This window comes from Pongo pygmaeus, chromosome 10, assembly GCF_028885625.2.
Source record: "Pongo pygmaeus isolate AG05252 chromosome 10, NHGRI_mPonPyg2-v2.0_pri, whole genome shotgun sequence".
NCBI classification, from domain to species: Eukaryota; Metazoa; Chordata; class Mammalia; order Primates; family Hominidae; genus Pongo; species Pongo pygmaeus.
In genome coordinates, this window is record NC_072383.2 from 69,877,038 (window position 1) to 69,892,250 (window position 15,213).

The 15,213-nt window shown below is 39.9% G+C and overlaps 1 protein-coding gene across 1 annotated transcript in view; it reads left to right on the forward strand.

Moving 5' to 3' along the window:
* Positions 1-305: 305 nt before the first annotated feature.
* Positions 306-15,213, forward strand: part of TPH2 (tryptophan hydroxylase 2) — a 100,446-nt gene continuing 85,538 nt past the window's right edge. Inside the window, exons 1-5 of the mRNA XM_054444089.2 lie at positions 306-552; positions 3,027-3,176; positions 5,740-5,923; positions 6,032-6,132; positions 11,031-11,098. Coding sequence (XP_054300064.1) covers positions 448-552; positions 3,027-3,176; positions 5,740-5,923; positions 6,032-6,132; positions 11,031-11,098 — 608 coding nt within the window. The 5' untranslated portion in view covers positions 306-447. The remainder of the gene's footprint in view (positions 553-3,026; positions 3,177-5,739; positions 5,924-6,031; positions 6,133-11,030; positions 11,099-15,213) is intronic.

Consider the following 15,213-nt stretch of genomic DNA (forward strand, 5'->3'; position numbering starts at 1 on the left):
AATTCACAGTTGCTTAAAGACTGAGGTTAACTTGCCAGTGGCAAGCTTGAGAGATGAGAGAACTAACGTCAGAGGATAGATGGTTTCTTGTACAAATAACACCCCCTTATGTATTGTTCTCCACCACCCCCGCCCAAAAAGCTACTCGACCTATGAAACAAATCACACCATGAGCACAGATAACCCCAGGCTTCAGGTCTGTAATCTGACTGTGGCCATCGGCAACCAGAAATGAGTTTCTTTCTAATCAGTCTTGCATCAGTCTCCAGTCATTCATATAAAGGAGCCCGGGGGTAGGAGGATTCGCATTACTCTTCAGCACCAGGGTTCTGGACAGCGCCGCAAGCAGGCAGCTGATCGCACGCCCCTTCCTCTCAATCTCCGCCAGCGCTGCTACTGCCCCTCTAGTCCCCCCTGCTGCAGAGAAAGAATATTACACCGGGATCCATGCAGCCAGCAATGATGATGTTTTCCAGTAAATACTGGGCACGGAGAGGGTTTTCCCTGGATTCAGCAGTGCCCGAAGAGCATCAGCTACTTGGCAGCTCAACAGTGAGTACTACGCACCTGGCACTATGGAGAAGTATTTTCTAGGGTGTGACCATCTTCTCCTCACCATATGAATCCCTTTTGTAGTGTAAGCACGCACACCTCAACTTTCTCCTTCTTTATAATCTGTCTACCCTGCTTTCCTCCTGTCTGCCTCCAGTCTTCCTCTTCTCTCCATAAGTAAAGCGAGCGTGCCAATCACTGCGTGCTAAACTTTTTTTCCGCAAAGTTTATAAGTAGAGAGTTAAGAAGTTCCTGAACATTAAGAATGAGAGATTGTATGAATCAGTGTCTTCAACCTACAACCAAAAAAGAAAAAAAAATAGAGTGTGGAGAATTTTGAAAAGCCATTTATTATGAGGAGGAGTAGGGAGAACAAATTAAATAAATTTCCATGGTTTTCAGAAGATCATTTTGTCTCCTACACCCCCTTCAGTTTACAAAGCCTGGTCTTTAAACATAGAACTATTATTTTCTGTTCTTAGTTATGGGTGCAGGTTATTGGACGAAAAGAAAGATTGGATTCCTTTCAAAAGTTTTTCTGTGTTCCACATTGCTCAATTTTTTTCAGTTTACTTGATGGAATAATGAAAGCAATACACCACTTGCTATAGTGTTTAGGGAGTTTTATGTTTATCATATCTACAGGATAAAAAAGCAGTATTTGCAGGATTTTAGATCCTGCTTTCAGGTAATAGTCATGGGATTTAATAAAAACCATGAAATAAAAATGTATCCAGGTCCTAGTCATTAAAAATATTAAATGTTATTTTATTACTGTACTATCAGAGTTTATCAACCAAATCCAATTCAGTCTGTATCATAGAACAATCTGTTTTAATATCGTAGCTCCAAATATGTGCCAGAGGGCTGCATTGTACTGACATTATTACTGATAAAAATATTGAAAAGTAAACATGGCAACTTCTGTAGAATTATTTAAATCAATTTGCAAAAATGAGGCCAAAACGTAAATAGATTTTCTAACATTTAAATATCATGAATATTTGGATGAGATATTACAATGAAGAATTTTGAAGTCATAATTAACTGCTAGAAGGAAAACAAAGAAAGCTCAGGGTAATGGTTAATGTATGACCCTTTTATATAAAAAATGCTACTTATATATGCAAGATCTGTGTGTTGTATGGTGAGGAGGAGGCAGATGTTAAGAACACTGAGACATCTGAGCTTTTAATGACTAAACATACTGTCAAATATCAATGTCTGCATAAACTTCTTCCCTCCCTCAAGTCATAAATAATAAAATCTCCATCTCTATTATATACAAATCTAGTGAGTAAGGCAATACTGATGTGTGAAAATAAAGCCAGTAGAGAAATCAGAAGAAGACAATGGCAGATAACTATTCACTGGGTCCCAAAGCAAACCTACATTTCTCAGTTTCATGAGGAGGTAGTAGATTGGTATGATTGTATTAAATCACCATTTGCCAGGAGTTACTTCTATGTCTGCCCAATGCTGTATTTGCATATAAAGAATATAAAACAGACCATCATAATTTTGCGTTGTCTGTCAAATGAAAGTTTCCAGCTTGTTTTTGTTTTGTTTCCTCCCATTCTATTCCTAAATAAAGTTTCCAGCTTTTTATTCTGCATTTCTGGCAATGTTACCTGAGTTACTGGAATCTGTCATTTTTTTCTTTAGCCAGCAGGATTAATAGACATTACTTCATCAGGCAATATAAAATCTTAAGTGGCTAATGAAGTGTTAATCTTTTTCAGTTTCTCAGATTTTTACTATTTGCTCCTAATAATTAGCTGGCCAGGTTTCTTCCTTCCTTCCTTTCTCCTTTTTTCCTTTTATTTGTCGCTGAATTTTAATAGTCACTTTTCAAATATCTTCTGACACAGATGGCCTTAGAGTTATACACTTGTCTGTGCTAAACTTTTGCAGGCAGATTCACATTGACAATGTGGATCTAATTGAAGAAAGTAACATTACCCATTAATTTCTGGACATGTGCTGACATATTTCGGAATGAAATAGACATTTTGTTTTTAAAATTTAATTGAAACTAAAATTATTTTCAAAAATATGTTTGATCTTATTTTTATTGTGGTTAGTAATTAATATAGTTTCCGTATGATTCAACGAGGCTAAGAGATCAAATTTTGTGCTGTAAAATAATCCTAGAAAGGCAGGAATTGTTCATATATGATACTTCAGGCTTTATGACAGTCAGGTTTTTGTTGCTATTAAAGTGAAGCAAATCTGATCCCCTTTTAATTTCAACCACTAGATGATGTCTTAGACCATTGGAAAATAGTGTCTCAGAGCAAATTAGACCAATATTTATGATTGAAAGTTATGAGTGACACGGCAACTTCATCTTAAGTTTGTATGATTGGTGGAGCTTCCAGCTTATGAATGAAATGTGTGGGAAAAATCTAATTATGGAGGATTCTGGAACCCTAACTAATATTTTGTTTTATTATGCTTTGACATTCCTGAAGCTAAATAAAGCTAACTCTGGCAAAAATGATGACAAAGGCAACAAGGGAAGCAGCGAAATTGAAACTGCTACCGACAGTGGCAAGACAGCAGTTGTTTTCTCCTTGAAAAATGAAGTTGGTGGATTGGTAAAAGCACTGAGGCTCTTTCAGGTGAATGTAAAATATCATTACATAATTTTAAAAGTGACTGTGTGCCTGGTTACAAACCTGTTATCTGCTATGAAACATTACTGAATCAATTTCTGGATAATGTGGTGAAAGATTCAAAGGAACCAAACTTCACGAGGCTTTAAAAGGGGAGTTGTCTGTCAAGCAATGAAATAAGCAGAATTGCATAAGCTGTGGCTTATTAATGCAGAGTTAGCTTGTTAGGAACTCTGAAGACTATTGCCAGGTTAGGAGGTCAGTACTTCAAAAATGTGAGCTTCACACCCGAAAATGAAAACACAAGAGGAGCCAAACAGGGTATCTTAAGTAGCAAGAGCCTGCAGCTTGATTTGATTTGTTCAATTTGAATTTACACATGTCCTAGGAGCATGTTTATTAGGAAAAACTGAGATAGATGAGTATAGGCACTCGGTATTCCCCTAAGCCTCATTGTTTATGTGTCTTAATGTATCTTTTTGCGAAGATGAGTCACTCTCCCTATATTATATATTGTTGGGCTAGCTCTTCCCTTATCTTATAGAAATGTTCATAGCATCTTCTCAGGCCCAAATCTGTAGTTTGAACACTCAAGAAAGATCCTGGTTAGGGATGAGGCTGGAAAAGCCCAGAAAAGCTGTTGTGTTCTTGCCAGCATATATCTAATTGTTTCTCTACCCTTCAGCAGACACCCTCCCTTACAAATGCGTTTTGTTTAGGGGCAGTGGCTGTTGATGAGAGCTGTTAAGATAAGGAGCCTAGCTCTGCGTGATGCCTTGGGCTGCTAGTGCAGTGGAAAGATAGCTGGAATTGCAGTCAGGGGATTCAGACCTGTGTTCTCCTGGCTTGGCTAAACACTAGCTTCTTCTTAGGTTCAATTTCTTTATTTGTAAAATTGCAGTAATAGTTCCTACCTAACAGGATTGCTGGGACGACATAATATGAGTGAAAGTGCTTTGTAAAGTGTACAACTATGAGGCATTATTATGATGCCTCTATGATGATCATAGCAGGGGAATTAGAATCCTGATTTGGCAAATAATTTCTTGTTCTCTTTTGACCTTGAAGAAAGGATCAGGCACCATAAACAGTGGTAATGGAAATCTGAGGAAATATTTTACAGATAATTATGTCATCCAAGGCTGTGTCCACACAGTGCCAAAGGCAGGCCAATTCAATTAGACAGCTGGGAGCAGTGGATAAATTCCTGGAGAAGGAGTTAGCAGCCCTGAGTTTTCACTCTGCCATCAGCTAGTCATGGGGCCTTAGCTAAGCCATTTAACCCATCTGGACCTCAGTTCCCCTAAAAACATCTACTCTGCTTCAACCAAAGGCCATTAAAAGCCCAACGTTACACAATGTATGTGAAGTCTATTGGGCCTTGAACTTAATCTTAATATTATTATCAGCCAACCGAAAAAACGTGCATGATATTGTAAAGGTTAATAAAAACAGAAATAGGACGTTTAGTTTCCTCGTCACAAGACCAGTTTCTTTATATAGGGGAGAGTGCTGTTTGATTTGATACTATTCTGGCACTGGAAACTACCTATCCTGTTCCTATGCTGAAAATTCTGAGATCATCTAGGATTGTATCAGAAATTGTGTTGGTAATCACAGTATATCATCTGGAGTGAGAAGATGTCTGCTTATTTGGAGATAGGTTGGGATGGAGAGAACAGAGTCTTCAATTAACTTAGAGGAAATGAAGAACACGTCACTGGGGAAATTCTAACTTGATTTTTAAATATTAAATCACTGCCCTTATCTCTGAGATCCATCATAGAGTGATAGTTGCAGCAACATATCCTTGGTTGAAGCTAGTTTGAAGATTGCCAAAAGAGAACAATTATTAAGTGATCCAATTTAGGGGTAATTATCATTACTTTTTTACCTTTTTTTCACCCTCCTTGCAATCGCCTAAGTTGTTTGTTTTCCTTTTGCATTCAGAGATCCTCTCTTGACTGCTTATCTTGCTCCTATTTCTTTTTCTACCATATGGGTTACAGTTTAGCTAGTGTTTCCCAAGCCTCAGTCATTTGCATACCACCTCCCCAAATTCTGCTTGCCATTTGTACTGTTTACTTATAAAAAGATTATAAAAGGTTATTTCTAAAAGGTTATTTTAAAACTTTGTTTATTTTAAAAGAAAACTTTATATTAGGGGTTTGAGTTTTAGTTATGTTTTTCAGAAACATATAAATCTGGATATTACATGATAATATAATAAATAATTTTTTCCCGAAATAATCACGTGCCACCTGTGGGATGTATACCACTCTCTGGGAAATGATGATGTTCATTTTATAGGGCCATTTTATATTTTAAATGCCCCTTCTGCTTTTTTATGAGGCAGGACAACCTGTACACAGAAGTATAAATGTATAGATTTTTTATTAATAGAAATAATGGTTGGAAACATTTCCAAGTTTTATTCAAAGAAAAAAGAGATTGTCTCTTCCTCTTGTGTGGGTACTTGGCACCTTACTTAAGATGTGAACAAGAAAAGCTCATGGCATTCCTTTTATTGTCCCCTGAAGGTGATTTTCAGATGCTCATGTTTCCACAGGAAAAACATGTCAACATGGTTCATATCGAATCCAGGAAATCTCGGCGAAGAAGTTCTGAGGTTGAAATCTTTGTGGACTGTGAGTGTGGGAAAACAGAATTCAATGAGCTCATTCAGTTGCTGAAATTTCAAACCACTATTGTGACGCTGAATCCTCCAGAGAATATTTGGACAGAGGAAGAAGGCAAGGGTGGTCTTAGCTTGTCGGGTAATTTTGCAATCTGACAAATATTGCAAAGGGGAAAACACAATCTGTGAACTAATATTTTTGAACCTGCACTGTTTTCAACAGAGCTAGAGGATGTGCCCTGGTTCCCTCGGAAGATCTCTGAGTTAGACAAATGCTCTCACAGAGTTCTCATGTATGGTTCTGAGCTTGATGCTGACCACCCAGTAAGTGTCCAGTAAAATCTATTTCTCACATGCTCTCTCAGCTCCACCCATGTGCGAGGCACTGTGCCATGTTCTGTGCTGCCATGCTTTAGTATAGAACAATTTATTATTTATTCCCCATAACTGAGAGCAGACTTCCAAATGATAAAGCTTCCCCGTACATGTGTTGACTGGAAGCAGGTTAGAAGGATGGTATTTTCACATAGCATTTATTTTTAAAAGGGTTGGATAGAGAAGGAGACTCTAAACCTTGGAGAATATTTCTGTGGAATTAGACAGCCTGAAATATACCTGCAGATGGTAACCCTCGGAAAAACGATGAACTGAAATTGATCACGCCTCTGGGAAACTAGGGAGGACTAGGTATTATGGGGCTCAGTGAGAGAATAAAATTCTTCTTTCTATTTTCCTTGACTGGAGGTAGTTAGGAGTATAGTAATGTAGTTGACTTCAGTCTCAATGGAAAGGTAGAGAGTTTTAGAATAACGGCTATGATGGAAGACATATCTCTTCCCACATCTACCCTGAATCTATCTACCATCATTCTTTCCTCTACTCCAATAAAAATGACCATCTGTAAAGAAATATGATACTTGGGTAAGCATTTCCCATTATTCTCCCCTTCCCCGCTTTACATCAGTTTTTATTTAACACAAGAGACCTGGAACTTCTTTATGGCCAGAGTGAAGTACAGTTAATAGTCTGGGAGAAGTAAGCAATGCGCCCATTCATTATAGGCATTTTTTTCCCTCCCCTGGTGCCCCTTGTCTAAAAATGGGCAGATAAAAGAGTGAAACCCAACCAGATCACCAATGCTTACAGGACGCCTCTGTGGTCTGCAGGTAATAGTTTACAGACATTCTTTGCTGTTTAAACTGAGGAAATCTGGGGGTTTGGCAGCGTGGCTATACTCTGCGCAGTGGCTCTCTAAGTGCTACCCCAACATCAGCAGTGTCAGTATCACCTGGGAATTTGTTTTAACAAGCCCACCCTTAAGTTTGAGAACCCCTATTTTAAAGGAAACTATGACAACTTTAACCCTAGGGAAATTTTCAATTAAACCAGTCATTTGACATAATATACCAACTCAGACCAATTCAAATATATCATTCAAACAAATGGTCAAACAGACCTAATTCAATTGCATTATTTTCAAAAAGCTGAATTCTCTCAAAGAAACAATGTGTTATATTTGCTAACATAGCCTCAAATTTCAGAATATTTTCCAGTAATTCACATGTAAGGCTTCTGAACATTACAAAACATTAAAAAATAGCTTTAATAATCACCCATTGTTATCTTTCCCCTCTCTCAACTTCCGGAAGGCATCAGGATTAGCACAGGAACCTGACTTAGGAGCTAAGCAGTACCCGGGCTGCACAGACACCAGCTGTTAACTTGCAGAATGACCTTGGCCAAGTCCCTTTACCTCTGCACCTCAAGTTCTTTATGTAAAAAGTGGAAATAAAATTGTTATTGACCTCAAAGGGGTGTTTGGAAAGCCTAGTTAATAAAACAACTGGAAAGCATTTGGCAAGAGTAAATGCTTAATTCCAGAAATAGAAATGCTGTATTAAATCATCCAGATCAATGCCTGGACAGTAAAGGATTTTTTGATAACCTCCTGTTTCCAAATGCTCCCCTTAGTCTAGTTTGAAAATTACTCAACCTGGAGAAAGGAGTTCAGCCATTTTAATGGAACAACCATAGGAACCACTGACCTTGCTGAGAAAAAATTTATTCCAATACCCAGCATAAATTTTCCTGTGCTTAATTTTATTCCATTACTCCTAATTATATCCACCTTATGATACCTTCTCTTATTTTCTGTGCAGCCACTTGAAATAATTGCAAGCACTTAGCAATCCCCTCTCTTGTCATTTTTTAAACTGCATATATTTATTTTATAAGCACACCAAATGTTCATTATACAGAATGTGATATTGGCAAATTGGTGTTTCTGTAAGTTGTTTGATGAGGATGGAAAAGTTGTCTAAGCACTTTTTCTGCCTGGGAATAATCCCAGTCCTGAGACAAACACAGGGACCGTTGTGATAGGATACTTCAGAAGGGGCTTGGAATATAAGAGTAAAGTTGCTGAGGCTCCCTAGAAAGGGTTAAATATCTAGGTCAGTGCCTCTCAAACCTCAAGGGGCAAACTAATCACCTTCGAGATCATTTTTAAATGCAGATAATGATTCTGTAGGGCCTGGGATTCTGTATTTCTGGTGATCTCCCAGATAAGGCTTGCACCAGAGGGTCTTGAGACCACACTTTGAGGAGCCAGCATCTAGACTGGGAAGGTCTTTCGAAGTGGGGTTCAAGGTTCACTCATAAGGTGTTTGTTAAAAATACAATATCTTGATGCTCATCTGAAGCCTACTGAGTCAGAACTTTCAGGGATGGCCCAGGAATCTGCATTTAAAAGTATCTGCAGGGGATCCTGATGAGATCTAAAGTTTGAGAACTAATGTCTTAATTAATGTTCCAGCTCAGTGATTCTCATCACTAGCTTTCCATTCACATCACATGTGGAGAATTAAAAAATACTGATGCCAGGGCCTCTGGGAATGTGGCCAGGTTTGATGTATTTAAAGCTCCCAGGTGATTCTAATATTGCATCACGGTTGACCTATTTGGGATAGCTACTTGAGTGTCAACATAAATTTAGCTGAGCACTTTAGAGTTCAGGCTGGGTCTTCAATTTCCTTTGATTTCAATTGAGAGAGGGAGGGTGGGTACTCTCTGGGCGCTAGGGTTGCCAGATTTAGCAAATAAATATCTAGGATGCACAGTTAAATTTGAGTTTCAGATAAATAAGGAGTAGTTTTGTGGTATAAGTATGTCCCATGCAATACTTGGAACATATTTATACTCAAAAGATTATTTGTTGTTTATCTGAAATTCAAATTTAACTGAGTGCCCTGTGTTTTATCCGGTAACCCTATCCCTGGCTTCAGTTCAGAATGGATGGCCAAGGAATGCTGTTTTTCTGTCACTACTAGTGCAGCTAGCGTCCCTAGTTTACTTTGCCAGTCCATGGTTCAATCCAGGAAGTTCTGGATCGCCCACAACATTTGCGTAATCACTGCCACACTAAGCTAATGAGGCATGATGAGTAAATCACTCTCTTGCGTCCTTGGAAAAGGTGCAGGTGTTTGCAGAAGAGAGGCAGTTGAGATTCTTCAGGAGGCCCAGCAGATTATGATGCCGTTACCATGGCGTCCAGTCTGGCAGGAACCGGGGAACAGATGCTGTGCTTTTCACAGGACGCTTTTCCTTTTGTCATGGCCTGTTTTCTTTTTGAATAATAAAGGTGCTTGGAATTCTTTGGTTTTACCATCTCAAGTAGCCTGGTTTTACTAGTGAGTGTTGAAACAAGTACTTTCTAGCATGACTGCATCTACCCTCCACAGCAGGAGACCTTTTTAAAGGGCACAGATCTATTTGTGAATGTGGTAACTATTTATTTTATTTTATTATTATTATTATTATTTTTTACCAAATACCCAAACTTCAAGGACAGTGGTAACTATTTTGTGAAATTTTTTATATAGACATTTTAGGACTTCACAAGCCTGCCTATGAACCCAGTTTAAAAACTCCCAATTCACAGTAAAAGAAAGTGCTAGTTTCTTCGACAGAGGATACTTCATTTCTACATGGTGTTAAGGTGGTCTCAGGGCATCTTCTCTCTCCTCCCCTTAGTAACTCTCTTGTCATTCCTGAAAGAAAGGTTGTTGACAATGGAAGTTCTTCATTTCTGTCAAGCAGACAGCCCTGTGAAGATTTCTAGCCTCGAGGCCAGTTCTCTTCAGCCAGGCAAGAGAGGGGTGATTTGCTAATGAGTTTGAGGCTCCTCTTGAGCAGCCCGTCTTGCAGAACTGTCTTAGGTTCAGCAGAGGTAGTCTAGGCCTTTGTGGGCCTCACCCTGTTCTTCACTCTCCAATGCCAGGATCCCAGTGGCTTGTCTCCTTGCCTGGCCTCCATTCTTAGCAAGCCATTGCTTCCTGGTTATCCTTCCAGGTTGCAGGGCTGTAGTGGTAGGAGTCAAATTGCAATAACTCCTTCCGAGCTTCCAACAGCTAGAAGAAACAACCCTGGAAAGAACTGATTGTCTGAAAGTGCTTAAAGGAAAGGAAAATAGAAAGTCTGCTGACAAGAGGAGAGATTTTTGAGTAAACCGAGAAGTCCTCTCTGAAGGATTTCACTTGACTGAAAAATGACAGACATAATGTTTAATTTCCCAAGTGGATGATGATGGATAAAAATCTTGAAGTTGGCTAAGACTAACTAGAATTATAAGAAGTCAGAGTGAAATGGTGCTAGGCTTCTGTCCTGTGTATGAATTCTCTAAAATCGATTTTGCATTATGTGGCTGTAGTCATAAAATACAGCAAAACCTCTTTAATTCATACTAATTTGGGAATGTGTTGATTATTCTAAATGATAGAATTTATAATAAATGTCACATTTATTAGTTATTTATACAAAGCAATTAAAATTAGGTTAAGTTACTGAATAATCATGTTAAAGGGATCTGTTTTAATGAATAGGATAGGATTAATTTGTGATTAAGATCAATTACATGCAAATGATATTTGAAAACCTAACAGTATTGTTCACAATATCAATTTGCTCAACTAAGCCATTCCGCTTACTTAGTGGAAAGGTAAACTTTAGCCTGAATTGCCACACATCCTAAATTAGTACAGCCCCAATTTAATGAGGTTTTACTGTAAGCACAATTTGTTTCTGTCTGTGTCATCAAGATGACCATCCTAGGATAAGATTTACATATGAATTGAACGCTCAAACACCACAGTGATTTTCTTTTAGGTCTTCTGCAGCTAATTTTCAGCACTTTGTTAAATAACTTAATCTTTTTTGTGTTTAAGGGATTTAAGGACAATGTCTATCGACAGAGAAGAAAGTATTTTGTGGATGTGGCCATGGGTTATAAATAGTAAGTACCTGTGTAACTCTTTCTTGTCACTGGCTAGTTAGGAAAAACACATGCTGTGTTAAACAAACCTGTCATCTCATCACTTTAACTTTTGCAGAAGGCAGGCGTGAACCATTTTAAACACTCACCAACTCTGTAGGCTTTAAATGCCAACACTGATGTTTGACATCTGGGTATAATTGTAAAATAATGAGACCTGCGGGCCACATGCCAAGTGCTACATTTACACCATTGTGTTCCCAGCTCCACCAAGACAAAGACCATTTCTGTGCACTCTGCAGGCCTTAGAAATTGTGTTTTAATTTTAACTTAACTTTAGCCTTGACTTTTCAGTAACCCCCTTCAATCTCCTGCTTCCCTAATGAAAGTAGAGGATTCAGCAAGAACGGTGAAAGGGCTCAGTTAAGGAGCCGTAATAGAGAAGTCATGTGTTTGCTTTACATGGAGAGGAAAACTTCCTGTAAACTGCAGGGGTTATGAAGGAGTTTCACACCCATTCCCAGATCAGAGTTGGGATGGAAGAGGAGGACCTCACTTTGGGGTGAGGACTGTGCATAGTACATAATGCTAAGTGGCAGTGACTTTCACTGACGTCCGTGTGAAGAGACCACCAAACAGGCTTTGTGTGAGCAATAAAGCTGTTGATTTCACCTGGGTGCAGGTGGGCTGAGTCCGAAAAGAGAGTCAGCGAAGGGAGATAAGGGTGGGGCCGTTTTATAGGATTTGGGTCGATAAAGGAAAATTACAGTCAAAGGGGGGTTGTTCTCTGGCGGGCAGAGTGGGGGTCACAAGGTGCTCAGTACGCTTAGCTTGGGCTCAGAGGCCTGACAGTGACAGGATGTGTTTGCGACTGGAAATGGTGTTGTATGTTGACTGCAGGCCATGTTTAGAAAAATGCAGTGGTGGTTAGGCCTGTGTTTGTTCTACTCACGCTAGTATAACTCATAGATCATCACAATGCTCTCTTTCCTCTGTCTGGTATGATTGATCAGCTACAGGAAACTTGTCATCAGAACAAAATGTAAATCCATATCTCGTAAGGGAAAGATTCGTCCTACCCCAATTGAGAGTAGGTGTGAAACTTGACTGTCCTGAGAGGCGAATTTGTCATTGGTGAAAGTTTAGAACATTATGTGTGTTATAGAGGGTCTCAGTGTGGGCTTTGTTTATAATAAGGAATTTGACACACAGGTGCTAAAGACAGATGAGAAGATTCTTCATCCCACCTCTCATTGGGTAGCCCCAGCTTGCTTTGATGCTTAGGTGCTCTTCCCTTCATCCTCCCAAGTCCCAGGCATCCTTCATCCTTTCTCCACTACATTTAGGAAAACAATGTTCTTAAAAACCAGGACCACATGGCACATGCCCTTTCACATGTGCCTATTCTCATCTCCTCTGTTCTAAGCAGCTTCTTTCCCCTCTCTACTGTGACTTGCCACAACTTGCAATGTCAGCATGCACTTGCCCTAGCCCAAGTCCAACCTCAGGCCTCTTTCTTACCCTCAGTACCACCCCCACTAGCCCCATGTCCCAGTGTTTCCTGATTAAATTGCCAAGAGAGGACTCGGATGGGCTGAGCTCATGTTTTTACCTCAGGCCCTGATGATGGTTGTGAACCTTATGATTGGCTCCCCCTGGTCCACAGGCTCCTTCTGTGGAATCAGGTCATGACTGTAAAGGTGGATCATTAGAGGGGGTGTGGGCAGGGCAGTTCTTTGTAGCATGACCTGCCAGAACATGGTAGAAGCTCAATGCCTGGCAGAGCCTTTTCCCTTAGATAAAGCAGATAGCTTTGTCACTCAGTCTGCCTCCTGAGTAGCTGGGACTACAGGTGTGTGCCACCATGCCCAGCTAATTTTTAAAATTTACTTTTTGTATTTTTGACAGGGTTTTGCTGTGTTGCCCTGACTGTTCTCAAACTCCTGGGCTCAAGTGATCCTCCTGCCGTGGCCTCCCAAACTATTGGGATTATAGGTGTGTGCCATCGTGCTTGGCCAGAAAATGTATTCTATATGTAGATGCTATATGTTTTATGTGTGTGTCTGTGTGCATGTGTGTGTGTGTATAAAATGACATGATTTCGGCCGGGTACAGTGGCTCATGCCTGTAATCTCAGCACTTTGGGAGGCTGAGGCAGGCAGATCACCTGAGGTTAGGAGTTCGAGACCAGCCTGATCAACATGGAGAAACCCTGTCTCTACTGAAAATACAAAATTAACCAGGCGTGGTGGTGCATGCCTGTAATCCCAGCTACTTGGGAGGCTGAGGCAGGAGAATCGCTTGAACCTGGGAGGCAGAGGTTGCAGTGAGCCAAAACTAAAGGACTAGCTCAAGTGTTACTTATTTCTTCTTGATAGAATTCAAAAGCTAAACAAAGACAAGCTGATGTTGTGGTGACACAAGTAGAATATATGAGTCAACCAGTTTCATGGAACTTTGATAATGAGGAGTCATTTGGTTTTAAAGAAAACATATTTATATGGAGAGGACAGAAAATGAGCATATAGTCAAAATGATGGAGAGCGAGGTTCTCAAAGTGTTAACACAAGAGTTTGCATTTGCCACCTTTGCATAGCTAAAGAGTAAGATGAAGGTGTGATGTCTGTAGAAAAGAAAAGTAGAAATTGGAGAAACTGGTGGACATTTACACAAAAGAGGGCTGGATGGAGCTGTTGCATTCCAGGATCTGGTCACAGTTTGGAGGGCTGGGAAGTGCTAAGTTTCAAGGGGCTTGGCTGTTGGTAACTGAATATTCAGGAAGCCAAGAGAGCCAGGAAATGGCCAATTCATCATTTTATAGTGAGAAACAACCCTCATAGGACTCACAAAATGATCCTTATAGTCATGATAGCAGAGGAGGCTGGATTATAACCTTAGGCTACTTGGTGGATGCAGAGTCAAGTCAAAGCAAAGGGTATTTACCTAAGAGAGCTTAGAATCCGGGGAATTATAGCCCTCTCCCCTGGATGGTGCTGAGCCCAGACTGACTAGGCAGGATAACAACATGCTTAAAAACTGCAGCATTGGACTCCAATAGTCTGGGCTTGTGTGCACTCCTCTGCTCCAAGCCAGATGTGCAACCTCATTGTGCCATGGCTGCTTCATCTGGGAAGTGTGCTCAACAATAGGACCCATTTCACAGGGTTGTAGTAAGGATTAAAACAGAGAATGCATGTGCTGTACCTCACACATTGCCCAACACATGACCAATGATTATAAATGTCACTTATATTATTAGGCTTAATACATCTCCCCCGACCTTTTCCACAGGCTGTCTTCCATTTCCAGTGGACCTACTGTTTTCTTCTTTAGTGATGTTAATACCATTGTTTATGTGCCATTTACAAATAATGTAGCTCAAAACATTCTTGGAAGAAACTGTTTAGTTTCCCATTGAAGGGCTGTTGCATATACAGAAGTGTTTTGTGTTGACCCACATTCCTCTTTACAGAGAGATTTCATAAAAAGCAGTTATATTCCTCCCCACCCCCTTTTCCCTGCTTTTTTTTTTGCGCACGGGAAGCTGCCAAAACACAGATTGCCAGTACTTCTTGTGAGTGGATGAACTGAGGAAGGTGCCTACCAAAGGTAGTTAAATCAGGAAAGCACGAACCCAAGACTTGTGGGAAGTAGAGCCAAGGATCATTCCTTAATGTCCTGCATGATGTCATTGCTAAAGTTTCTCTGAGTACGAGTTTGAGGATGGATAAGAGAGAGACAGTCTGTGTGTCACTTTTGGGCTCTTGTGCCTGCTATGGTGCTGGTGGGGGTGGGGCACAGATACTAATGAATTCCTAGTGGGCCTTGTCCATTTTCTCCAGGCTGCCATGTAGCAAGTAAGGTTTCCCTTCAGTTTACAGGAAACAGAGATGCAATTTCTAATTGAAATAGGTATTTTTCTAGTGCCGATGGTTTTCTGAGTATATAAAGGAGAGTGATGTGAATACCATAATTACTTAAAATAATCTCATTTAAGTGTGCAACAACCTGATTTTCCAAACTGACGTTTAAAACCACTTTGTCCAAGGAATAGATCATTTGAGATTGGGGTAGTTTTGAAAAATCTGGCATACGCAGTCCTCGCAAATATAGTTTGGTGATAAAATTAGGGACCA